We start from the raw sequence: 25,165 nt of genomic DNA, 5'->3' as shown, positions 1-25,165 counted from the left end.
GCGCCCCGCAGCTTTGTTCCCCGCAACCGGTACCGAGGGGGCTGCGAGGGGGGCTGAGCGGGCGGGGGGGGGGGGTGGAGGGGGGGACTGAGAGGGGGTCGCGGTGCTCGGGAAAGTTGGCTGGGGGGGGGGGGGCGGCGGGGAGATAAAGGGCGGCGGGGCGAGTTAGGAGGAGCTGTTTTGCATCCTTCACGTCAGCCCTGCCTCATTCCCTCCTTCTTCCTTCCTGCGCACCCAGCGCTGGGCCCGCCGCCGCCGCGGGAGCGCTCGGTGAGTCCCCCTCCCCGCCGGGCCCCCCCCACCCCGCGAGGCTGGGACCCCCCCGGCCGGGGTCACCCCCCGCCCCGCGCCTCTTCCCCCCGCGCCCCGAGCCGTGGCGGCGCGGGGTGGGAGGGGGTACACACACAGGGTGAGGGGGGGTCGCTCCGCACGTGGGTGCCGCCGCCACCCCCCCCCCCCCCCCCCGCCAAGTTTTCCCCTCCGCCGCAAACTTTCTCCGCGGTGGCGGGGCCGGGAAAGTTGCGGGGAGGGCGGCCCCGGGGGGGTCGTTACCTGTTGAGGGAGGGAGCCGGGCTGCGCCGCACCGAGCGCGGGTTTTGCGCGGGGGGGGGATCGGAGGGGAGCCCACGCAGGTACCGCGCGTGGGTGGGGATGCCCGCGCCGGGGGTCGGGGCGCACCCCGGGGTGTCCGGACTCGGCCCATCCTCACCCCGCGGTGAGGGGCAGCCGCTGCCCCCCGCCCTCCCGAGGGGACACACCCGACCCCGCGCGAGCCACCCCCCCAGTTTGGGGACAGTTTGCAGGCGGCGGGGAGCGGCCCGGGGGCGGCTGTCCCGGCCGGGCCCCCCCCGTATCCACCGCGGCTGCCGGAGGGTGACTGTGCGGGGAGCGAGAGGGGCGGGTGACTGTACGGGTCAGCGGCGCGGGAGGTGCCCCCGGCTGTCCCGGTGTCGGGACCCCTCGGCGGCACCGCGGGGTCGGGGTCTGGGGGCACCGCTTCCCTGGGGGCTTCCTTCTTGTGCAAACCCTTGGCAGCCCCCTGTTCATCAACGGGACGCGGTGCTTAAATTAGTTACCATTAATTAATTAGTCCATCGGCAGTAGTTTCTTTGTAAGCAGCCTGTGTGGGCAGAGGAGGGGGAGCAATGGCAGCGGAGGGCGGCGTCCCAGGGCCCGACCCCCAGACCCTGACCCCCCCAGAGCCCGACCCCTGGCGCGTGACCTCCCGCCAGCCCCGGACCCGTCAGCCCCGCACACTCCGCCGCGCTCCATGCTCCCCACCGTGCTCCGGGCCTCGGCTTGGTGGCTTCTCGCGTCACGGATCCAAACCAGCCTCGCGAAGCCGTGTGTTCGCGCGTCCAGCAAACGCGGTTCCGGTGTGATTAGCACAGGTAGCCTGGGCCGACCGCAGAGTTTTGACAAACGCCTCTCAGGTTGGAGGGAGACCCTGGACCCGCAGCGTTCCCGGGAGGACCCCCGAGCAGTCGCCACAGGGGCACTGACAGTCAGGTGGGGGGCGGCAGCTACGGCGGCACCCCGGCTCCCAGCCCTGGGTGACAGCTTCCCCACCGCGCATCGCCCGCCGAGAGCCTCCCCGGCAGAGCCCGGGCATGACCCGGCTGGGCCGGGCTCCTCGTCTGCGAGCGGGCTGCCGTGAACACCCACTTGGATAGCGATCCCATGATATCCCTCTAAAACGGTAAATTAGATCACGGTAACTCGAGCTCTGCTCCGCGCCGAGGCACATCCCCAGCCTAAACTTGGGAGGCGACCCGCAGGAGCAGGCACGGAGGCGGAGGAGGGAGCGGGAGCATCTGCCTCGGTGCCCAAGTGGCTGTGTCCCCGCGTTCCCCTGAAGATCAGCAGGGTTTGGTTTAATCTCGGAGAAAGAGTTTTTAGTTGGTGTTAGGGAGTCACAATGCAGAGAAGGTTTTTCATTTATAAATGAGTTTGGGAAGCACAGCGCAGAGAGGGATGGGCACAAATGTCATCCTGCTCTACTGTACAGCTGGAAATGTGAAGGAGTGGGTAAAACAGTGCGTTTGTACCGCAGAGAACATGCCAGCCTAAAATCCTGTGAGCCAGAGTGTTGCCTGCACTCCTTACGTTTATTTTACATTTATTCTTTGTTGAGAAGTCGGCTCCAGTCAACATCTGCTTGAGCGTCGGCTCCATGTCAGCTGAGTGGGCCGTGTCCTCGGTGTTTGCCGGGCCGGGGCCAGACCGGGGGCGAGGGGGTGCTGAGCGCTGTCCCAGATGGGCCGGGAGCAGGTGGGTTCCTGCTGGTTTTGTTGCCTGTGCTGCCCTTTCCCTCTGCTGCCCACCGCGGGCTTGGGTTTCCCTTGACCCCTTACGTCTCCCGGGAAGCGGCGAGCGCTGGCAGTTCCCAGCACAACTCCTGCCCCCTGCCCGCAGAGCCCGTCCTGCCCGGGCGCGGGTGCACCGGCACCCAGGGCAGCGGATGAGGCGCCCTGGGTCCCCGCTCAGGGCGCGCTTGCCGTGCAGACGGCGCAGGTCGGACGGCCAGAACTTTGCTGGGATGTGCCAGGAGCGCCGTGGCCACGTCCTTTGTGCCTGCCTGCAGCCGGGAGCCCTCGGGATGAGTCACGTCCCCAGGCCTTCCTGCAGGGCTTGACCTTGGGGACAGAGGACCGTGATCCGGCGATGAGCATTCTCCCTTTGTCCTGCTGTCCCACATTTTCCTCCCCCAGCCCGTGCACAGCTCGCCTCCTCCCTTGGCCCTCGCCAGCAGCAGCACATCGCGGTGGCATTTGGGCTGGGAGCCGGAGCCGGCTCAGCTCGCCCGCCTCCCGGCACGGCTTTCCCTAAAAAACCAGTTTATATCAAAAGCGTGGTGCAGGGGAGTGAGTGCATGGTGCGGTGGGGTGAGCGGGGGGCTGCGTCTGAAAGGCCGGGAGGCCGCCCCTCTTCTTTGCCCCGCTTTCCGTGGCAGAGCGGGGTTCTCTCTCCCGCTGGGAGAGTGAGCACGTCGTGCAGTTTCTTTCCCAAACTTTACATTGAGGGGTGGGGGAAACAGGATTTCAGATGTTCCTGGAGGTGGCTTTGCTCCAGCTGTCTGTCCGTCATGGGAGTGACAGCGGAGCGTTCCTGAGGAAAACAAGCAGGAACGACGCGTGAGCATCCTGCCTGAAAACCTCTGGGAAGCACGTAGCTTCCACCGTGCCCTTGCGCCGTCCTCCCCTCTCTCCAAGCGTCCGAGCAGTGTTCTCTGATGGCATCACAGGGTTTTTAGTAAAGCAGAAGTGAGCGAGGGGGGAAGGCGTCTTGTTTTTCGGATGCCAGGCCTCCTGGGGGGCTGTGGAGGTTCTCAAGCGGGAAGAAAAGCCTCGTCTCCCACCCTTCCTTCCTTCCTTCCTTCTCTGCCGCCTCTCGCTTCACAGCGGAGAAGCTGAGGGAGAGGGGCAGTGGCCGGCTTGCTCTTTTGTGTCGGGCAAGGAAGAACTTGTAGAAAGTTCATGTGAAGCTTCTCAAGGTGTGCTCCTGAGAGAAGAATCAGGTAATTCGGTGCTGGGGGACACCAGGGGCGGGGTGCTGGACGAGGACCAGGCACGTCCTGCAGCCCTGTGCTCTGGCCGGGGGGCTTGAGGGGCATCCCAGTTGTGCAAACGGATTTAAAAAAAGATCACGCTTCCTTTTTCGTTTGAAGCGGACGGCGTCCTCTCTGACAGCAGGGCGGCCGAAAACATCGCACTGGGTGTGTACAAGTCTGCGGGAGTGAGGGGGTGTTCGGCAGCCCGGGGGTCCTGTGCTCTGGCGAGCTGGGGGGAGCGGTGCAGGTTCACCTTCCGCAGTGAGGAGCGGAAGCACTGGGGTTTCGCACCAGGCCCTGCGTGGCTCAGCAATGGACAACTCACACGGGAAGGGACGAGCGGGAAATGAGGGCAATCCTGCTGTACCCCGAAAAGCGATACTGGCTTTCCAGGAGTGGCCCAGAGGAGGGAAAGGGCAGCGTGGCCTGGAGTGCGGTGACATTTTGTGTAAGAAGCGGAGTAGTAGCCAACAAAGGAGGAGAGTTTGTAACTGTTCTTCACTTTACAAGGTTAAAAATTAACTGCATCAACTACCAATCACACCTGCGGTGCCGGCAGCAACGCTCGGGTGAAGAGCTTTGGGATGCAGCTGCGACTGGACGTGCTGGGTGGGATGCTGCCCTGGAGAAAGCGGCAGGGACGATGCTGCTGGCCGTGCCGTGAAGTTTTCTGGCAGAGGTGGTCACGACGTCAGCAATGGGCAAGCGCACTTGAGGGTGTCCAAGGAAGGGCAAGGAAGCTGGTGAGGGGTCTGGAGAACAAGTCCTGTGAGGAGCGGCTGAGGGAACTGGGGTGGCTAAGTCTGGAGAAGAGGAGGCTGAGGGAGACCTCATCACTCTCTTACAGCTGCCTGAAGGGAGGGTGTAGCGAGGCGGGTGTTGGTCTCTTCTCCCAAGTAACAAGTGACAGGATGAGAAGAAATGGCCTCGAGTTGCGCCAGGGGAGGTTTAGAAAAATGTCTTCAGTGAAAGGGTTACCAAGCGCTGGAACAGGCTGCCCAGGGCAGTGGTGGAGCCGCCGTCCCTGGAGGGAATTAAAAGCCGTGTAGATGTGCAGCTTAGGGACGTGGTTTGATGGTGGGCTTGGCAGTGCTGGGTTTGTGGTTGGACTCGACGATCTGAAGGGTCTTTTCCCAGCTCAGTGATTCTGTGCAGGGTCTGACAAACCCACCCCGGAGGTGGCGGCGGTTGGGGCCACAGCGATGAAAACCCTCCTGAGGTGCTGGGGGTGTAACACACAAGCTATGGGAAGTGCTGGTGGGGACAGATGCACAAGCAGGCACGCTGTGGTGGAGAACGTGTAATGACAGGGATCCCTGCGGCTTTGGGAGACGTGGGGTGGGTGGCGGAGGGGGAGCGGGGACCGGCGCAGGTGGGGTCAGCGCGGCCCGAACAGGAGCCCAGCCTGAGGTCGGAGCTGCCAGAGGGGAGCCACGGGCACGGGCGTGAAGTCGGGCTTTCGGTGCTCCGAGGCGGCTGCGGCGGGTCGAGGACCCCCAGCCGAGGCTGGAAGGTGCAGGGGAAAGTTGGGGGCAGCACTGAAACTCACCCAGAGGAGGGGGCTGGAAGGGTCTGGGAATGGGTCACTGATGCCAAACAAGCAGCACGGCTCCATCCCAAAAATAGCCAAAAAATGGCACTGCTCAGCAGTTCCCACTGCTCTGTGTGTGTGTGAGCCCGTGTGCGTGCGTGTTTGCTCCTCGGAAGCGCCCACGGGCCGGGGGTCTCTGCGGTGCCTGGCGGATCCGTACCCTGCCAGGCATGGGGGCTGCAGGCTTCGGAACCGCAGCGAGAAAAGCGGCTTCCAGCGCGAGCGTGTTCTGGGTGGACGCTGTGACACGGAGCGATGGAGGTGGGTGGACTGAGTTAAAATCAAACTCCGCTCCTCATCTGCTTCCCCTGGCTCCTCAGCACGTCCTGCGGGCCCTGTGCCCTGCCAAATGCACGCTTCCCCCTTCGCGCCAAACCGCGAGTGTCCGCGGAGCGGCCAGCAAACGGCAGGCACCAAGGGGTTTTGCCTGAGAAGGAAATAGCAGGCAGTCCGTTAAAGGCTTTATCTTGGCGCGCCAGTTTGGGGAAGCGTGTATTTTAATGAGGAAGCAGCACGTGGACGCGTTCATTGTTTTACTTCCACGTCTTGTGTGTGTGAAACCGTACTTCTGCCCCAGCGCTGTGCGCCCGGATGCGCTTTGCCGGTCAGTGTGAGGGCTGCTGCAGCCGAAAAGGGGAATTTCGGGGGCATGGCAGCTGAGGCCGCAAGCGGAGCAGAAATGAAATTGCTAGTGCTTGCAGCTCGCTGTCCCTCCGAAGCCTTTACCATCCTTCCCTGCGAGGCGTTGCCGCTTCCCACCGCCGCTCCCGCAGCCGGCACCGCGGCGAGGCTGGGTTTGGTCCCTGGGCACCACCGGGCTGGGGGCAAAGCCGGGCTTTGATCCTGGCAGGCAGGAGCCAGGCCGGGCTGGAGTGTGCGTCCTGCCCTGGCCATGGCGAGGGAGAGGAGGGGGAGGAAGGACAGGCAGTGCGGAAGGAGGAGGAGCGCGCACCGGCTGCCTCTAAATTTATCTTTCCTGTTTCTCAGCAGCAGCGTTTGGTATCCGTGCTCCGTGGTGCCGGGTCACTTCTCCCCTCTCTGCCCTTTCTCCTGACTTCTCATCGCTCGTCCGTATGATCCCGCTTTTAACGAGCTTTCTGTCCTCTCCCTGCTTCTCCGTCCGAATTTGTAGCTCTTTAAGTGCTCCCGGTTGTTTTTCCCTTCCTTCACCCTCAGCCTGTTGCTCTGTTCTCGCAGCGCGAGCAGGAGGACGGTGTTGGGGCGTTTTCCCGTGGGGAGGCCTTTGTTTAACGCGTCGAAGGCCATTCTCTCCCAACGCGGAGGCGATGGGTGCAGCCCTCTGACCTGCCGCCGCTTCAGTGCATTCTCTCTCCCCTTGCCAGCTTTCTCTCCCACCACGCCTTGCCGGCATGCTGGTGTCAGGCTGCCGCCTCAGCTCTCCCGCTGCTGCCACAGCCCCAGTTTGGGTGCTGGGGACTGGCTGAGTGGAGATTTCAGCCACACCTCACCCAGCGGACAGGGAGACCTGGAGATCCAAGGTGTCCAGGACTGGGGGCACCATAAAATGTGAACTTCAGCATCCCCGTGCTCCGTGCCAATTAAAATCCTTGGGGATTTTTGAGCCACCCGGGAGTGACGGGGTGCTGACTGACCTGCCCTCCTTCCTTTGCCCCTGGGCTTTGCTGCGGAGATGCTGGGATGCGTGGATGCATTCCCCGTTTCGTGCTCACTGTGCGAGCGGCTTGGCGCGGGTGCACGAGGCCCCGCGACTGCCGGGGCGGCCCCGCGTGTTGCGGGCTTCTGTCCGCGGGCCTGGGCCCAGGGTTCATAGCTGCACTCCAGCAAAAAACGGCTGTCTAGAGGAGAGAACTGCGGAGAGAACTGAAAGAGCCCTTTCTGTTGGTGATGCCAAGCCCCTTCGCTGAATTTCTCCTCGTCCTTCCCCGTTTTATGCCTTGGCCGTTCAGCACGCGCTTGTGAAGCTTGTCAGGGTAATTGCAGAGCTCGTCTGTGGAGAGCAGGCCTTGATTTATGGGGGTTTGAGTGGTTCGGTTTCGTTTCGTGATTATCGACAAGGGACACATACAAGCACATTGTTTCAACAGCTGAGTATTCAGAGCATTTAGAGGGCTTGCTTGCTGTGAGAAGAAAGAGCGCAAAATGCAGCAGTTCTGCAGAGTGTGATGAAAACGGGGACTGGGGCGGTCCCGGCAGACCCGGGCGTGAGCCGGGCCCTGGTGCTGCCGCAGCAAAGGCGAAACTATAGACGGTCCTGGCCCTGTGCATAGGTTATAAAATATTCACTGGGATGAGTAAAGAGTACAAACATCCCCACCTCGGCCAGGGCCAGCAGTTTGTCCCCTGCGTTTTCCATGCCGTTGGACAGTTTCGCTGTGCGCCGTGCCGGGCGGGTGCCCATTCCCCCGACGCCCGCAGCAGCTCCCTGCCCAACCTCTGCTCCGGGTTCCGGAGCCAAACGGCTGCAAACTGCCGGGCCCTGGGCACCACGCTGGGCGAGCAAGAGGCTGCGTGCGTGCCCGGCGCTCCGGACAGCCGTGCCAAACTCTCCTTTGAACTCCGTTAAAAACTAAATAAATACGCAGCTCTTGTGTAAAATTTCAGCCCCCACTCGGCGTTAGGAGTGCTGAGTGAGCTCTCGCACCATGATAACACATACAGAAACGTAAACGCAATAACGGAAATGTCTCTTTCGCTGGGCCATGTAAGCCCTACGGACATCAGCAGTCAATGCCGTGTTCGTCCGGGCCGGCGGGAGCCTTTGCCGTGGTCGGAGCAGCCGTGGTCCTCTGCCTGCCCTGGTTTTGAGACACCTGCCCCGCAGATCATGGTTCGTAGGTGACCAGTGGCAAACATGTAAATCCAATCGCGTGGGCTACGCACACCGTAAGAGAGAACTGCAGCCAGCGCCCCAGGACCGGCTGCCGGGCGTGTCTCCTGGAGCGCCGGGAGTGCAGCTGGGGTGTCGCTGGCGACCGCGCTCCCCTCTGCTCGCGGTGCTCCAGTCCGATGTGTTTCAGGACTCAGATTTCAAACCCTTGGTTTCTGCTCTGAAGTCACCAGGAACATGAGGGACGTCGGCTGTGGAGTCCTTTCTGCAGAGCCTGTCTGCGGAGAGCACCCCGGTAGGTCCCTCACTGATGGGTCTGGAGTGGAATAAAAAGCAGCTCAGCTTAAAAAAAAAATCCCCCAAACTTCACTCTGCCGTAGACTCTCTCTAGTCTGGAGTTGCGTATGCAGCCTTTGTTTTCCGAGGCTCCTGTCCTGGAGCTGCTGTACGTTCATTATCCCTCGTTAGGGCAGGCGCTGGCTCGAGGAGGCGTTTTCCGTAGCAGTCACTCCGACTTCACTGGCTTCAGTTTTACCTGTCGCTGCCTCCGACTTCTCCCCTCTGTTGGGTTAGGCTCCGTGCTGCAGGATTTTTTCCTCTAACGTCAAAGTTTGGTGTTTTGAAGCAGACTCTGTGCTGCCGCGGTGCCGCTGGTCGGGGCTGGGGGATTCGGGACACGCCTTGGGTCAGTCCTGAGCTGGGATTTCATAAACTGCCACTGGTGGGTCCCTCCGCCCGGTACCCACCGATCCCTCCATCCTGAGCCAGGCTTTCCAAACCCTCGTCTGTCTGAGTGCTCAGCTACTCAGAAAAGGATCTGAAACATTTTTCACCCTGCGGATCTGAAAGTACTGTGCCGTTTGCAGCTGAGCGGTCAGTTTTGCTGCTAAAATGGTGCAACACGGCCAGTAACGCTGTTATCGCAGACATCAGAAGCAGGCCATTCCCGGCGGGGCCGTGCTGGGGCCTGGCAGGGTGGGAGGGGGCCCATGGACCCCACCCCTGCCCACCCGCTGTGAAAGCGGCCCATTCCTGCTCTTTTCACCGGTGGGCTACAGAAAAGGGCACTCGATGCATTCGTTATTTAACATTTCCAGCCCCTCTGGTGTCGCCGGTGAGTTCTGCAGGGAGGTTTGACACGTTCGTGGACGTTCCTTGAGACGTTGCCCCGGGAGGTCCTGCCGGTGCGGTTGGTGGCAGCTCTCCCCAGAGCAGAACAGCCTGACAATCTGTGAAGGAGCCGCAGAGTGAAACATCCCCTCACCCGGCAGCTCCTCGCCCTCTCAGAGCAGCCTCCGTGCCGGCGGCGACCTGGCTCCACGTGTCAGCGACAGTGGGCTTCAGCAGCTCTGGCAGGTTTTACACACGAAAGATGATCCAGCCGAGTGTTAATTAACAGGCTGTGATTAGACCCCCTTGGCTGTGACTGTCATGTTACCCGGCCCAGCAGAGGATGCGGGTGTGGGGGGAGCTGCTGACATTTTGGCTGGTTTTCCCTTTTACAGCCAGCGAGTTACGCGTACAAGGGTGCTTGAGCTTCTACTTGTGTACCAGTTCTCCTGACCTCCAGCCACTTCTATTGCTCTGCTTTGAGGTTCCCACAGCTTATGGTTAACCCCTGGCAGCAGGGGATGCTGAGCAGGGGATGCTGAGCAGGGGATGCTGAGTGGAGGATGCTGAGCAGGGGATGCTGAGTGGAGGATGCTGAGCAGGGGATGCTGAGCGAGGATGCTGAGTGGAGGATGCTGAGCAGGGGATGCTGGGCAGGAGGATGCTGAGCTGGGGATGCTGAGTGGAGGATGCTGAGCAGGGGATGCTGAGCTGGGGGTGCTGAGCTGGGGATGCTGGGCGGCTGCTGTCCAGGCTGTCACCCAGGAGTGTCATCCTCCGCCTGCTCCGGACCCTTGTCCCGCCTGGCCCTGCTTTGTTCCCAGCCGTGCAGTTCCCGGTCTGGCTGGCTGCCCGCAGGACCGGGCTGGCTCTCTCCTCTTCTCGCGTTCCCTCTGGCTCTGGGACCCTGCTGTCCTGGTGGGCTCCATCCTCACTGTTTTCCTCTCACCGCGCTCTCGCTCCCCCTTTGTCCCGCGTTACAATGCCTCTCTCCTTGCTGCGCTTTTTGGTTCATCCTCACGTGTGAGGGTCTGCTGACCCCCCGCCTCTGCTGACGGCGCTGGACAAAACCGGGCGGTGCTGGGGTTTGCAGACCCGCAGTAAAAGCCCCCCAGGCCTCTCCCGGCAGGGCTGTCTGCAGTGCTCTCGCCTGCTGAGGGGTTGGGGGTCTGTAGGGCGAGGGGGGCTGTGCCGGGCACCGGCTCACCCTTCACCCCCCTGCTCCCCACAGCGCCTGGCCCAGGATCGGGCCCCCATTTTTGCCTCTGTCGCACCGTCCCTTGCCTTTCCTGGCAGGGTCCGGGTTGTGACCTAGTTCCCTGGCGCCGGTGGCTTTTCACGGCCACGCTTGTTTCTGCAGATTTGTTGTCTCCGGGTATCCGCTCCGTGGATTTTCCAAGGGACAGCGCGGTGGCTGCTCGTCTGGGGGACCTGGCGCAGGCCAGCCCTCCCCAGCGCCGCTCTGCGCGGGGCCGCCTTTACTTTTTTCCGTATCTGCATCTGCGCTTTCTGGGAGAGGTATTTGTAAAAGTAGCTCAGCGTCTCTCTCGGGGAGTTAGCAGAGAGCAGATTTATTTTCTGCGATGCTGAGAATTAACTCCCCTTTCTTCCTCTTCCCTCTGCCCCCGCTGGAAGAGAGAGAATGCAGAAAAGAAGAAAGGATTTACATTGTGCTGGTGATTGGCACAGCCTGTGAATGAGAGGTCATTTCATCTGGCTGTTTCTTTTCAAGCGCTCTTTTTTTCATGCACACTGTATTCAGGCTGGGAGCATTCTTTCCTTTCAAAGCTTCTCTGTCTGTCTCTCTCTTCCCCCTCCTTTATTTTTCATCCCTTTTCTTTACTTTTGCTGTCTTTTCATTCTGTTTTTCTCCTCCCCCTTGGGGCTCCATTTTTCCTTTCCTCTTTCCTCTATTCAGTTCCTTTTTTCTTCTCGCATCTTTTCTGAATAGCTCTTCTATTTTCGGAGAGGAAAGGGAGTATGTCGGAGAGAAGCCGTTGCGGCAAGGAGGAACTTGAAAGTCTTTCTCTCCCTGTTTATTTCACTTAAAAGCAAAAAAATTGTTTTCTGAGAGAGAGCGAGGTTTCTGTGCAACGCCTTTGAAGCCGGGCTGGGGCTGGCCGGGGTGGGGTTGCTCCCCACTCCTCGCCCCCCAACAGGCACCGTCGGGCCCAAACTGCTGACGGCACCCGGCGCCCCGCGCGGCGCGGGCCGCTCTGCAAGCGGGTGCCGTTTGGGCACCTCGGCAGAGGCGGGGTGCTGGCTCCGGCGTTTGCTCTGCCTCGGCCCGTTCGTGCGCAGCAGTTTTCCGAGGAGATGGCAAAGCGCCGGTGGTAACGAACCTGCTCCGGCGGGCTCCTCGCTACGCCGAGTGCCACAGAACCGGGGGTCCTTGGAAGTGACCCCGTGCGGCCAGGTTACACCCAGGCCCCCCCACTCCTTCCTACCAGCCCCCAGACCCCCGAGGAGCGCGTCCTCCCTGGGTCACCCTCATCCTTCCGTCACCCCATGGCCAAACCGATGCGACTGGGACTCTGATTTTCAGATAGCGTCTTTTCCCTGTTAATTTTGGTCTCCCCTGGTTGCTTTGAAATAAAGTTGAGGGCCAGTCTGAGACACGCGAGGCGCTGGACGGGTGCCACCGGCTTTCACGTGGGCTGTGTCAGCGCGGGGCTGGATGATGGGGTCCGGGCTGGCCGGTGAGGCGTCGCCCCGCACCTGGCAGCTGGGTCCTGCTCTGGACAGCGCGGCCACGAGCGGGTGTGTGCCCGGGTTGCTCCTCTCCCTAAAACAGCGGCTCTGGGTGAGCGGCGTGTGCACGGAAATGCAGCAACGCGGGGACTCCTCGCACGGCACCCCAACAGCAGGGCGCGGGCCGGCAAGCCTCATCCGGAGGGGTCCGCGGCCGGGGACAAACGTCTTATGGTGTGAGAGGAGAGCCCTGTCTGGGGCGAGAGGAGAGCCCGGCTCCCCCTCGTTTAGAGGGCGAGGGGTGGAAGGGCCTCGCCGAAGCCGGGTGACTTTGTCCCCTGGCAGAGGTGCGCACTGGGGCTCGGCACAGGCAGGGGTCCCGGCCACGCGGGTGGGCTGCGGGGTGAGCGGGAGCAGAGCCGGTGGCACGGCGGTTAATGAAGTAGATTAATTTTTTTAAAGTGCGATTCAAATAATTGTAACCCCGAGATAGGGAAGACATTGGAGGAGATGAAAAGGGAGAGAGAAAGAAAGGAAGCAAAGGACAGGGGTTTGGAATAGAGGGGGAGATTAGGAGATAGATGAAAGAGAAAGGAGAAAGATAAGAGGGAGAGAGGGGACAGATCTCCGGTGTTGCCAGGGAAACGGGAAGAATGAGGGAGCGACGGAGGGATGGAGGAGCGAGCGGAGGATGCTGGGGGTGGGGAGCGATGGAGGGATGGAGGCTCGCTCTCGGTGGAGGAGGAAAGTGGATGCTCAGCAGAAAGGGCAGCGGGAGCGGGATGTCCCAGGTCAGCCTGGGTGCCAGTCTGCTGGGAAGCTGCGACAGCATTTGGGATTGCAGCTCTGTCCCTCCGCGACCTGCCGCTACCCGTGGGTTACCCCTCTCGCCCTGATTTCCGTCAGCTGAAGCACTCTTGCCCGCGCGGGGAGGCTCTCCGCGGAACCAGGCCGCCGCGCTGCGCCCGTGCCCACTCGGGCGCGTGGATCACCTGGAGTGCTGGCGGGCGGCGGGCGAGGATCCGGCCGGGCAGGCAGAGCCTGGGCCCTGCTCGGCCTCGCTGTCTGTGTTCCACTTCCCGTTATTTGTAAAACATTCCTTTTTCTGTCCAGCGTTCGTCAATTGCCCAGTGGCCACAAACATCAATATTTACCTCTCGCGGTGGGGTGACAGTCGCTGAAAGAGACACGGACGGGTCGGGGGGGTTTGGGTGAGCTGGCGGCGCGGGCGCCGCTCCTGTCCGCAGCCGTGTCTCTCATACCGACCTGAACTCATCCTTTTCCTCAACTTGTCTTTCCACCCAGTCTTACTAAAAAACATTTTCCGTATCACACTGCAAAATGTAGGTTGTGTCATTTTTTGTCTAAAATCAAAGCCCCGAAGATGATCACTCCCCCCAAAGAACCGCTTCACGTGATGCACGCGACACCGTGTGCGTCTCTCCTTGCCGGAACGCGTTTCCAGGCTGGAGCAGCACTTCTGCTTCCTCGTCAGCGTACAACAAATAGGCTGCTTCTTTTTTCTAGAGAAGTCATTAACAAAGGTTTTCCTTAGAAAATGGCGTTAGATAGTATCTAACGTGGAGACACTGATCGAATTTAAAATTTGGTTTGATTTCTGTCAAAACACAGAGTGTATTTGGCAGCAGCAGCCCCGCACCACGCGGCCCCTTTCCCGTTTCTCAGGACTCTGGCTCGTTATTTAAAGTCCAGTTTATCTGCACCGGACATCGGTTGGGAGGCGAGAAGCGGTGTTTTCAGCTCTGCCGCCGGCGCGGAGCCAGGGTCAGGCGCGTGCCCCCGCGTCCCGCAGCCCCTGCCCGTGACCAGCCCGGGCGATGGGGCTCGTGCCGCATACGGCCGGCTGGGCTCGACCGGGCCCAGTGCTGGAGCCGGCGGCCGCATGCCCTTCCCGTCCCACGCGGCCCCCGAGAGCAGGGGAGACCCCTCGTCCTCCCCTCGCCCGGCCCCAGCTTGGTGTCCAGTGAAGACAAGATGGACTCGTAAATCCTCAGGCCTGGTGCAGTACAAGTGCTCTGGGTTGGTTTTGTGAATAATTGTAGTTGTTCGTGGTGATTTCCAGGGAAAACAGTTTTTCTGTTAGAATTTTTGTGGGTGCTTTGAGCAGCTTTATGTGAAAACCACAAAAAGATGAAAGACTGATTTTTCCTTTATTAAATTTAAATGAAAGCTTCTTTTAAGAAAGGAAGAAAAATAAAATCAAAGGTATTCTCACTAATATTACAGATCACCCATTTTCCAGTAAAAACTGTCAAAAAGTTTTAACGCCTCCTCCCCTACAAGATCCCCCCACGTGCCCAACTTCACCCCGTCGTCTTTAGCCCCGATTTAAGCTCGGGCTCATCCCCGGCGCCCCAGGAACTTTGCACGGTGCCCCCGCCATCGTGTCTGCCCCATGCGCTGAGAGCCGGGGGGCAGCCTGCAGCCCCCCTGGGGTGGTGGGGGGCTCGACGGAGGGCTCCTGTAATGGGGGTCCCACAATGGGGGTCCCGCAGCGGGCTTTGCAGAGGGCTCCCACAAAGGGGACCCGCAGTCGCCCGGCCCCGATGGCGCCTGCCGTGGGTGGGAGCCCACCGCAGTTCAGGTGTGGTGGTCGTGCACCCCGTGGGTGCACCCTGCTGCCGCCGCCCTGGGGAGCGGCCGCAGCGCAGGCTCGGAGCCGCGGGGCCGTTGGGGAGCTGCCCTCTGCCCGCCTGCGGCAGTACGGTGGCACTGCTGTGGATGGCGGTGGGGCTGGCGGGAGGGTGGGCACCCAAACGCAGGTGCGAAGGTGAGGGAGGGGAGCTGAGCCGCTGCTGGTGCCAGCTGTGCCCGGCACCCGCCCATGTGCGGGCACTTACCCCTGACGGGGCAGAGATAAGGGGGGCCGGCAGGGGGGAGGGCTCTGTGTCCCCAGTGGGGGTCACAGCTCCCCAGGAAGGCTGCGGAAGGTAAAGCTCCCAAACCTTTGGGGTGTGGATGCCCTTGGGTCCCTTTCCTGCGGGAAGGGTGGGTGAAGTCTGGTGTTTGTAGCCCTCGCCCTGCTGCCTCGGGGGCTGGTGTGGAGAGGAGAAGGGTGTTTGATTAGGAAATGGAGCCTGAAAGAAAAGGGTCCGTGTGATAATTCATACTGTGCCGAGGGGAGAGGCGGCTGGGAGCTACGGACCCTTGCAGGGCACCCTCAGCCGGGACAGCAGCTTGTGGGAGCCGGTGCCCCTTCTGCTCCGGGTCCCCCTGTCAGATCTGGGACATTGCAGGCAGAGCTTGTGTGCCTGCTCAGGTGAGGTTGTCATCAACAGGACGTAACTTTTCTAGGCTGCCCAGTTTAGGGATGCCAGGAGCTGCGTTTCCAGATGGGATCTGCTGTGGTTTGGCTGCAGCGGGCGCTGGCGGAGGGGCCAGGTGGGACGGGGCAAGGTGGTGGAGGCTGGGGGAGGTAGAACAGCAAAGAGGAAGGAGAAGTGTCCAGACATGGATGGCTCTTTGTCCAGGGCAGTGCTGGAAAATCTGGAATAAGCAAGAAACGTACCGGGAGGTGAAGGGACTGCTGGGCAGAACGCTGCTGCAGGAGGGGACCTGGCATCCCTGGGTGAGAGGCGTTTGGGTGGTTCAAGGCGAAGGGAGGTAAACAGAAGCAAAATCTCATCAGGAAGTGAAACCTGCGTTAAAAAAACAAACTGTGCCCGGAGAGCAGGAGGCGAGCGCGGAGGTGGCAGAGGCTCTGGGGCGGCGGCGGGCAGGAACCGCTGGGATGTGCCAGGGCCGAGCCCAGCTCTTCCTGGCTGTGTTGAGAAAGGCGGGAGGAGAGATTGCACCGAGAAAAAACCTCCCAGGAGCGAGAGGAGAGATGCTGAAAGAAAACAGGATTTCACAACCCCGCAGATGGGGCTGGCGGTGGCAGGCCTGTGCTCGGCCCGGATGCGGGGCTGCTGCTCGGGCAGGACCGGAGGTGGCTCCCAGGAGAGCCCAGGTTTAGGTGGTGCTCTGCACCCCGAGGGGCATCGGGGCGTTTCCTGGGGGAGATGAAATATGTGACCCAGCCTTACTGGCCAGTGTGTTGGGAAACAGCGTTTCCAGCCCGCTCTGCGAGACCCAGGAAGGCTGAACAGGGAAGCGAGAGCGAGAAGCGAAACAGCAGCAGCTGTCCCGTTCCTCGCCGCTCTCCCCGCAGTGTTTGCGCAGCTCTGAGCTGTGGCGGCCTCGCTGTCCTGAGCAGCGAAACTCCATTTCTCACGTACCAGGGCTTGTGCGCTCAAAAAGTGCAGAGAGAGACTGGTGTAACACAAGGCTTTTATTTCCTTACTGAGGGGGAGCGGGGCTCGGAGTGCCCTGGAGTAGGAATCTCACTTACTTTTTCCTAAAAGCCCCTGTTTTAGGGTGGTTGTTCTTCAAACGTACCAGTGCTGGTCCCGGGAGCATATGTCAGTGTGTCATCATTTCGGCTTCCTTGTCTTGTGGTGCTCGTACTCAGCGCAGAGACCCTCAGCTGTGTTGGGGGGGTGTCCAGCTGGCCCCTCTGTGGCGCTGGAGATGCAGGGAGGACACTTGGGTCTCATCTCGTCCCCCTTCTCCCCTCTCCTGTCCCTGAGGCTGCTGCAGGTGTGCGGGATGGATGTGGGGCTGTCCCAGTCCCGCGCAGCCCTTGCAGGGTGCTGGCTGGTGCCCGCTGTGGGGAGCGGGATCCGGCGGTGCCCTCCCGTCCCCTGGGAGCGGGGTGACAGCATGCCGCTGTGGGAGGAGGCGCGTGGGTGGCCATCGCTCTGTGTAAGTGGCTGTGGAGAAATCCTTGGGAAAAGTGAGATCTTAACTGGGCTGGAAGAGACATCCAGTGTATGTGGAAATAGAAACTGTGCCCCAAGGAGGGAAACAGAATCCCGGACCAAACCGAAAGGCCTTCCCTGCTTCCCACCTCCTCCGGCTCCTCTCGCCAGAGCAGCGGGACCCCAGCATCCCTGCCCAGACAGGGCTCCTCATTTCGGTTCCCGCAAGAATTCCCGGGGCAGATCCCAAAGGAAGCCGCTGCTCGGGCCTGGCTGGGGCCGGGGGCCGGCCGGGAAGGGTGGGGGGCACGGGTGGGCACGCTGGGATGGCGGAGCGGGGAGGTGCGAGTCGCTCCGCGGCCCTCGCAGGCGGGCGGGGGGCTCTGTGCGGGGCGGTGCGGTGTTGGGCTGCTCCTCCCGGGATGCTCCCTGGGGGGGCGAGGGGCGGCCCCGCGGCCGGGCTGTGCGCCGGCTGCTCCCTCCTCTTCCTCCCCATCCTTCCTCCCACTCCCTCCTCCTCCTGCCGCCGCCCTCCCCCGCTCCTCCCTTTGTTTCGCTTCCTCCGCACTCCCCCTCCCCCCATCCTCTTCCTCCTCCCCCCCATCCTCCTCCATCTCCTCTCTCCCGGCGCCGGAGGTGCGAGGGGCTGAAGCGCCCCCCGTCTCCCCTCCCCTCCGTTTCTGCCGGCAGCCTGTCCGTCTGTCCGTCCCCAGCCCTGCGCGGTGACCCCGCAGCCCCTCTCCCTCCCGGCTGCAGGGGTGCTCGGTGGGGCCTTCTTCCCGCTCGGGCCGGGGTGGAGAGCGCTGGGGGCCGGGGCCGCAGGGTGCCGGAGCCCCCGGCAAGGGCGGCTGGGGCCGGGGCCGGCAGCGTCTCCGTGAGCCCCTCCGCGAGTATCCCTCCTCCCCGGCCGCGCTGGCGGGTCGCCTGCTCAGCGCTGGGAGGGTCCCCTCACCGCGTCTGTCGGGCCCCGGGCCCAGGGCGCCCAATCCAGCGCTGTGGAGGTTCCCTGGGTGCCAAGCCCCCCGGCAGCAGACCCCACACAGTCAATGTCTGTCCCCATCTCTGGCTCTTCCCTTTCCATGCCAGCCCTCCCCGTCCCCAGAGGGGTGCACGGTGGTCTGGTGTTCCGGCGGGCACGGAGCTGCCGTGAGAGGATGCACGGGCCACGCTCACCCGGGCCGTGCCGGAGCTGGCAAGAGCGAGCGGCCGCTCACAGCTTTGCCTGTGGTGGGGAGCCCAATGTACCCCTGGGCCCTGCAGCCCATCACTGGCGGGATGCGGCACGGAGGCCGTGGGGGTGCCGCGGTGAGAACCGTGGGGCCGATGGCCTGATGCAGCGGGGTTTCTCCGCTCAGGGGAGAGTGGTTGTTTAGCCCAGCATTGCCTCTCGCGCCATGCAGGCGCTCCTGGGACTGACACAATCCGGTTTGGAGTTTATTCCTGCTTTACCTCCCCCATAAGGTTTCTCTTTGTTGTAGCTGCAGAAATAGTTATATTTAGAAGAACATTCTTCACCGCGGGAGGAAGCGGCAGCCTCCTCGCTTTCATCTGGCGGCGGCTCTCCGGCCATCCTCGCCTGTCAACGGGGTCCCAGGCTCAGCCTGGGGCGGTCGAGCACCCCTGCTGCGGGCTGTGCTGGGAGCTGTGGCATCCCCCCAACCCTGCTGCATCCCCTCTGACGCCGGTGCGGGGCTGGGGGCTGTCTGGCCCCTGGGCGCAAATGAGCAGAGCGTTAGCATGTTCTCGGTGGTGTGTTAATCCTCATAGACCTGCCTGCGCCTCTGCATCTCTCCTGCTTCTCATTCAGCTCTGTTTCACTTTGTCTGATGGTCTCTGCTCCCTGTTTCCCAGTTTGAATCACCAGGGAACCTGTGGCCACCAGTCAGAGATGTGGGGACGGACGGCGAAGCGGCAGCCCCGAGGCACGGTGGTGCCTGCCCCGCTCTCCTCTGTGCGGCGGCTGCTCTGTGCTCTGCTGTCCCAGGCTCCTGGGCTGTCTGTGGCTGCAGTCCCTTGGGCTGCTGGCCTGCTGCCTCAGGGGCATTGGCTGCCGCTCTTCTGGGCTTGCGCCGGGGCCGTGGAGAGCCCTGGCTTTTGCAGGGATTCCCCTCCACAGCCTGGCTCCCTGGACCCCCCAGCAGCTGGGAACCCCGGGGCCACACCGCCCCTACGTCCTGGGGCATGCGGTGCCGGGGACCCGCGCTGGCAACAGCTGCGTCGGTCTGGGGTTTGCTGGGGACGGTGACCAGGAAAGGGGCGATGGCTGGAATGAGCCCCTCGCGGGGCAGCATCCGTGGCGGCCGCGTGGCGGCGGGGGCACTGGGAGGGCTAACGGCCGTCTCTCTCCCTCCCCAGCCATGACTGCGTAGGGAGGCGGCGAGAGATGGATCGCTTCACCGAGTGCGGGACCCAGACGGACGCGGTGGTCGTGCTGTCCCTGGCGCAGGCTGCGGTTCTGGGCTTGGTGTCGGAGAATGAGCTGCTCGGGGCCACCGTCAGCCCTGCAGGCTTCTTCCCAGGGCTGGGAGGGCAGCTGCCGGACGCCGCCGCGGGGGAGCCCGGGGAGCCGGAGGACGAGGGGCAGGCGCCGGGGGACGGGCAGGAGGAGGACGCCTTGGAGGCTGAGTCCTCGCTGGAGAAGCACGCCCGGAGGAGGAAGCGGCCCCCGGTGAGGCTTGTGCCCAAGGTCAAGTGCGAGAAGGTGGAGGCGGAGGACGAGGTGCTGTACGAAGTCTCCGTCCCCGGGGATGAGGAGGGCGAGCGGCAACGCGACTGCCCACCCTCCCTGCAGGACCCCGGCCAGGAGCAGACGGTGCAGAGCAGCGCCGTGAAGATGATTGACCTCGGCACCTTCGGCAGGAAGCCCCGACGCCTGCGGCACCTGCGCCGGCACGCGCGCCAGGAGCTGGGGGACCCCGAGCGCCGCCGCGGGGGCACCGGCCCAGCCGGCGCAGCGGATGACGGCACCGCGGGGGCCCTGCAGACCGAGTGCACCTTTGAGGCGGGCGCCGCGTCCCCCGGCGAGGTGGAGGCCCCCGCGCCAGCATCCCCCGAGCCGGTGAAGAGCGAGCAGGGCTTCGCCTGGCAGGAGCCGGGGGAGCTGGAGGCAGAGGCTGCGGGTGCCACCAGCGAGCGCAACAAGAAGGCGCAGCTGGACCGGCTGGACATCAACGTGCAGATTGACGACTCGTACCTGGTGGAGGCGGGCGACCGCCAGAAGCGCTGGCAGTGCCGCATGTGCGAGAAGTCCTACACCTCCAAGTACAACCTGGTGACCCACATCCTGGGCCACAACGGCATCAAGCCGCACTCCTGCCCGCACTGCAGCAAGCTCTTCAAGCAGCCCAGCCACCTGCAGACCCACCTGCTGACGCACCAGGGCACGCGGCCCCACAAGTGCGGGGTGTGCGGGAAGGCCTTCACGCAGACCAGCCACCTGAAGCGGCACATGCTGCTGCACACCGACATCAAGCCCTACAGCTGCCGCTTCTGCGGCCGCGGCTTCGCCTACCCCAGCGAGCTGAAGGCGCACGAGGTGAAGCACGAGAGCGGCCGCTGCCACGTCTGCGTGGAGTGCGGGCTGGACTTCTCCACGCTCACCCAGCTGAAGCGGCACCTGGCCACGCACCAGGGCCCCACGCTGTACCAGTGCCTGGAGTGCAGCAAGTCCTTCCACTACCGCAGCCAGCTGCAGAACCACATGCTGAAGCACCAGAACGTCCGGCCCTTCGTCTGCACCGAGTGCGGGATGGAGTTCAGCCAGATCCACCACCTCAAGCAGCACTCCCTCACGCACAAGGTAGGGGCTGGGGCGTGTCGGGCGCCCAAGGTGGGCTGCCCTTGCCAGCTCTGGAGGAGATGTGCCGGCTCTGGATGCGGCTGCTGGGGGAGAAGGGTGTCCCGAAGTCCTGCCCAGCGCTGGGAGGTGGGTGGTGCAGGTGGGCAGCAGCACCCGTGGTTTGTTTGCTGGGGTCACTGGGTAGCAGTGGAAGGGCACCGCTGTGGGCAGGGTCCCTGGAGCTTCCCAGCCCCCTTTCTTCCTGGGGGTTCCCATCCTCGGGGAGGGGGTTCAGACCTGCTGTGGGTGCTGTGGCAGGGCGGCCTGGGGGAGCCTGGCCACGCGCGGCTGCAGCCCCTCCCAGCGGGCTGCGAGCGAGGGGTTTGCCCTGTGCCGGGGCGCTTTCGAGGGGGAGGAATCGGCCTGAGCCAGAGAGCAAAGCTGGTCTCACAGCTGGGCTGACAGCGCCCGTCCAGCCGCACTCCTCGCAGCCCTGCACGCTGCTGGGCTCGGGCAGGGCCCTCGAACGGACCCGTGCCGGCTCGCAGCCGCGCTCCCCAGCCGGCCCCTTCCCACAGGTGCTGCTTTGGGCAGCTGCTCTTGCTCCGGCGGCACTGACCTGGTGCTGGGCTTTCCAAGCACTGCAAATGCATTTCCAGGGCGGGTGGGACGATGGTATTTGGGGGCGAGGCAGGATCCTGCGTGCTGCAGGACCGGGCAGCTGGCGTTACCTGCTGGGACAGTGCGGGGACGGCCCCGGCTCTTGGCAGTGCCCACTCTGCGCTCGCGGACAGGGCAGGGAGAGGGGAGCGGGGGATGTGCTGGGGAAGGCGCAGATTTGCCGATGGGGGTGAGTCTACCCCCTAGCTCCTGCGGTCCAGCCCCCTGCCAGTCCCCGAAGCTCAGCTTAGAGCGAGGAGCCCGTCCCGTGCCCCTTGGGGAGCACAGGTCCCTGCTCTACCCCGTGTCCGGCACCGCTCGTGTGCCCCCGGCTCCTGGGGGGTCGGTGTGGAGGCCCCCGAGCTGGCCCCGCAGCGCTCGCCATGGCCCCTGCCACCACGGGCAGAGCCCTGTGCCCGCAGCTCGGCGCTGTGCCCACGGCTCTCTGAACCCCTCGCAGGGCGTGAAGGAGTTCAAGTGTGAGGTGTGCGGGCGGGAGTTCACCCTCCAGGCCAACATGAAGCGGCACATGCTGATCCACACCAGCGTCCGTCCCTACCAGTGCCACATCTGCTTCAAGACGTTTGTGCAGAAGCAGACGCTCAAGACCCACATGATTGTGCACTCGCCGGTGAAGCCGTTCAAATGCAAGGTACTGTCAGGGGTCCGGGGGGCGTAGCAGACCCGGGGGGTCAGGACGGCCCTGGCGTGCCGGCTCAGGAGGAACCCGGCCAGGCAGGGCTGAGTCCTCGGTCGCAGGAAAGCAGTTTTGCGATGCCTCCCTCTGTTCGCTCGGCAAACAGCTCATCCCCACGCGTTGGCTCAGAGCTGCGCAGCAGGGAGCTGCGGGCAGGCCGCGGGCACCGCTAACGGAGCAGGGCAGTCGGTACCTCTCTGACCAGCCCTCGCCGTGCTGGAGTTCCCACAGTACCAGCACAGCGTCCCGAGGCCTCTGCCACAGGGAGCGGGGAGGGAAGCAGCACCGTTACCCTGGGAATTGGTGGGAGCAAAGGGGGACCCCAGGAGCGAGATCAGCTCCAAAAAGCACACATCCCTGTGGCAGCACCGGCCATCGCGGCAAGCGCCTGCCGCTGTTGCCGTTGGCTGGGGGGGGGGGGGCAGCGGGAGAGCCCTGGCTGACCCCAGGACCGCTGCCGCAGGTCTGCGGGAAGTCCTTCAACCGCATGTACAACCTGCTGGGCCACATGCACCTGCACGCCGGCAGCAAGCCCTTCAAGTGTCCCTACTGCTCCAGCAAGTTCAACCTGAAGGGCAACCTCAGCCGGCACATGAAGGTCAAGCACGGCGTGATGGACATCAGCCTGGACAGCCAAGGTGTGTGCGGGCTGCGGCCGGTCAGCGCTGCCTCTTGCAGATTGGGCGCTGCGGTCTCCCCTGCTGCGGCCACTCCCGGGAGCGCCCGGCCCGTTTGCTTTGGGAGCTGGGCTGTGCCGCGGCGGCTCCAGAGAGCGCCTTTCGGTGAGCTCAGGTCCCCTCACCCGAGGGCTGCCCTCGGTCTGCTCGTCCTGCCAGCCCCACATGGCAGCACACGCTGTCCCCTGGCCTCCCCTCCGTCCTCGAGCAGCCGTCCTCCCACAGGAGCCATGGAAGGGTACCAAGTGGGAGCTGAGCAAGATTGAAAAACTTGGTACAAATACAGAGAAATGAATTTCATAAAAAATAATTTAAAGTAAGTAGCTCCTCAAGGAGCCATTGAGGCTTCGGCATCTCTGGACGGGACGGTGCCCTCTGGTGATGCGGTGATCGTGGTTTCAGTCAAAGGTTTTGCAGCGTGGGAGGAGTAAATGCCACGGTTCTTGCCCCCACTGCCCCTGCCCAAAGGCACCTAAGGGGATGGGGGATGCTCCTGCCGCAGGTTTCGGTACGGCACTGGCACAGATGCTTTGCCAGCAGTCTTGCAGCAGGACCACCCCTGCTTTGGACTCGGATGGACGGAGCTGCAGGCGAGCTCTGGCTGTTCCCTCCCGTCGGTTTCCCTGGCGGCTCAGCGCCCACCCTGAGCGGGTCCTGGGGGTCCCACCAGGATCCCCCATTCCTACCCTCTTCTCATCCTCCCCGCCTTGGACAACTCCCACCTCAGCTGAGCCTCAGCCAGTGCACCAGAGTGCAAGCGCAGGGTGGCCCAGCTCGAGAGGAGCTGTAGCTCCTGAAGGAGCTTTGGGCTCCAAGCCCTCGGTGCCGGGGTGGGACGGTGCTGTTGGCCGCAGACCTTCGGCACCGCGGGAGGCAGGTCTGACATCGCATGTCCATGTGCTGAACCCTAGATCCCATGATGGAGCTGGCCGGGGCTGACCACGCCGAGCTGGATGGGCCGCCGGAGATGGACGACTTCGAGGAGGAGAACTCTTACAGCTACGGGGGGACGGGCCACCCTCCGGACGAGCACGCCCTGACCGAGCAGGCCATGAAGGAGATGGCGTACTACAACATGTTGTAGCCCAGGCTGGAGGAGGCTGCAGGGGCCTGCGTGGACTCGGCGCAGTAAGAGAAGCGGGTGCCGGCGGGCTGCGGCACCCAGCCAGACCTCCGCCGCCGCCCTGGAGAGGGGGCCTCCAGCTGGGGCCAGCGAAGGAGAAAGCAGGGATGTCCAAAACCTCTGCTGGGGCAAGGGCAGGAGCTGGGGCTGGAGGTGGCACCGGGTGGGGGTTGCTGCCTGCCGCGGGTGTGTGGATGGGGCTGGTGCAGCGAGGGCTCAGCTGATGCCAGGGCCCAGCAGAGCCTCGCTGGCACTCTTGCCGTCGCTGGGGCCCTTCCCTCCGTCCCCACCATCCCGGCATGCGGAGCACCTGGCTGTGCCTGTGGCTCTCCTGCCTGGCACCGCCCTCCTGTCCGCCCCGCAGCGCGGGGGAAGCCAACCTTGCCTCTCCGGTCGCCCTCACTCCAGTGTGTGTGAGGCTGCAGACAGGGCCGGCACATCCCAGAAGATGCTGAGCGTTACCGATTATTCTACCTCCTGGATCCTGCCCCACAGCCGCGCTGGGGCTATGGCCCCCCGGCCCCCTGCTCCCCCAGCGCCCCGTGGGGCAGAAGCCCCTCTGCCCACGCGAGGAGAGGGTTGCATCGCCCGCTCGTCCCTCTCCCCTGGGCAGGCGAGAGCTATCCCGCTTGCGCTGGCACTGGCCGCGGGCTGGCACTGGCAAGGCTGTGGCAACCCAAGGCCACGGGGCACATACAAAGCAGAATATTTTCTTACAAACGGCAAAGCTCAGAGGAAGCGGCGGCTCTGGGTCCGGAGCGCCCGCAGCAAGCGGTGTATTTAAAGGAAGGCTAACCCTGTTCGACTTGAGCAAATGATGGTATTTTGAAAGTAATTTATTTTTGTCAGACGTGCCGCGTGGTTGGATTTATCTTTTCACTGAGTTCAGTTTCCTTCAAGCAATGTGCTTTGTAAACCTGCGTCGCGTGTGTGGTCTGTGCGTGGGGGGGAACCGGGGGGGTCCTGCTGTCCGCGGGGCTGCTGAGCACGGCCAGGGCCCTGCTGAGGAACCGCAGCTGCGCTCCCCACTGCTGGCACCCCCTCCTCCCCCCTGAGCTCCGGGGTTCGGGAAAAGGCTTTGCTGGGGCAGCGCAGCCCTCCGGATGTGGGTTCACTTCCTCCCCTCCCAAAGGAGCTGGGGTGGCAGCAGGGGAGCCTGAGCCCACTGTCCTGGCTTCCTGCCGTGGGGTGGGGGGCTGGGCAGTACCCACCACATTGCTCCCCGCGTGCCCTGGGTCGGGGCGAGCACCCGTACCTCCTCGGCAGCCGCAGCGGGCCTGGGAGCTGGGGACAAGCCATGGTGCTGGCAGGGGCTGTGGGACCCCCGACCTGACCCACGCTGCACGCAGCCAAGCCAGCGCAGGCACGCGTCCCACCACGCTCCCCGGGACAGGGCACCGTCCGCCCCATCCCCAAAAGCCCCAGGCGCTGATGCAGCCCCCGACACGCTACCTCAGTCACGCCACCAAAAAGCTGCAATGTGCATCCCCCGTGCCTGGCAAGGGGTCTTTGCTGCTGCCAGGAGGCAGCCCCGGGGGACTGCGGCACCGGGCTCTGCCCCGCGGGACAAGGAGGGGTCCTGGGTCGCTGCCGGAGTTGCGGCGTAGCGGGCATGGTGCCAGCAGCTGTGCAGCTGCCAGCGCCCCTCCCTTGTCCCGGCAGAGCGTTCAGCCGCCCCGCGCAGAGCCCCGCTGTGGTCTGGTCACGGACCACCTCGGA

At 63.5% G+C, this 25,165-nt stretch overlaps 1 protein-coding gene across 4 annotated transcripts; it reads left to right on the top strand.

The window, feature by feature from the left end:
* The first annotated feature begins 233 nt into the window (after positions 1–233).
* ZNF710 (zinc finger protein 710) lies at positions 234–23,624 on the top strand. Of its 4 annotated transcripts, none has more exons than XM_086757160.1 (5): positions 234–270; positions 18,867–20,310; positions 21,410–21,601; positions 22,110–22,284; positions 23,235–23,624. In XM_086757160.1, exons 2-5 carry the CDS (start codon positions 18,895–18,897, stop codon positions 23,405–23,407), a joined length of 1,956 nt encoding a protein of 651 aa, XP_086613286.1. In that variant the 5' UTR covers positions 234–270; positions 18,867–18,894; the 3' UTR covers positions 23,408–23,624. The 4 variants fall into 4 exon arrangements, with proteins under 4 accessions (XP_086613286.1, XP_086613288.1, XP_086613284.1 ...); XM_086757162.1 differs by lacking the exon at positions 234–270 and adding an exon at positions 3,303–3,517 and having other exon boundaries at positions 22,013–22,284; positions 23,235–23,402; XM_086757158.1 differs by lacking the exon at positions 234–270 and adding an exon at positions 3,311–3,517.
* Positions 23,625–25,165: the final 1,541 nt, after the last annotated feature.

The sequence above is a fragment of the Chlamydotis macqueenii genome, chromosome 12 (genome assembly GCF_036417535.1).
Source record: "Chlamydotis macqueenii isolate bChlMac1 chromosome 12, bChlMac1.mat, whole genome shotgun sequence".
Taxonomy (NCBI): domain Eukaryota; kingdom Metazoa; phylum Chordata; class Aves; order Otidiformes; family Otididae; genus Chlamydotis; species Chlamydotis macqueenii.
Note: the sequence above shows the minus strand (reverse complement) of the source record. Positions and strands in the feature narration are given on the sequence as shown.

Excerpts from the sequence above, each read along its gene's own strand:
- ZNF710 (XM_086757160.1), top strand. The coding sequence starts at position 18,895 with ATGGATCGCTTCACCGAGTGCGGGACCCAGACGGACGCGGTGGTCGTG. Across the intron at positions 20,311-21,409 it reads AGCACTCCCTCACGCACAAG|GGCGTGAAGGAGTTCAAGTG; the intron begins GTAGGGGCTGGG and ends AACCCCTCGCAG. Across the intron at positions 21,602-22,109 it reads TGAAGCCGTTCAAATGCAAG|GTCTGCGGGAAGTCCTTCAA; the intron begins GTACTGTCAGGG and ends CCGCTGCCGCAG.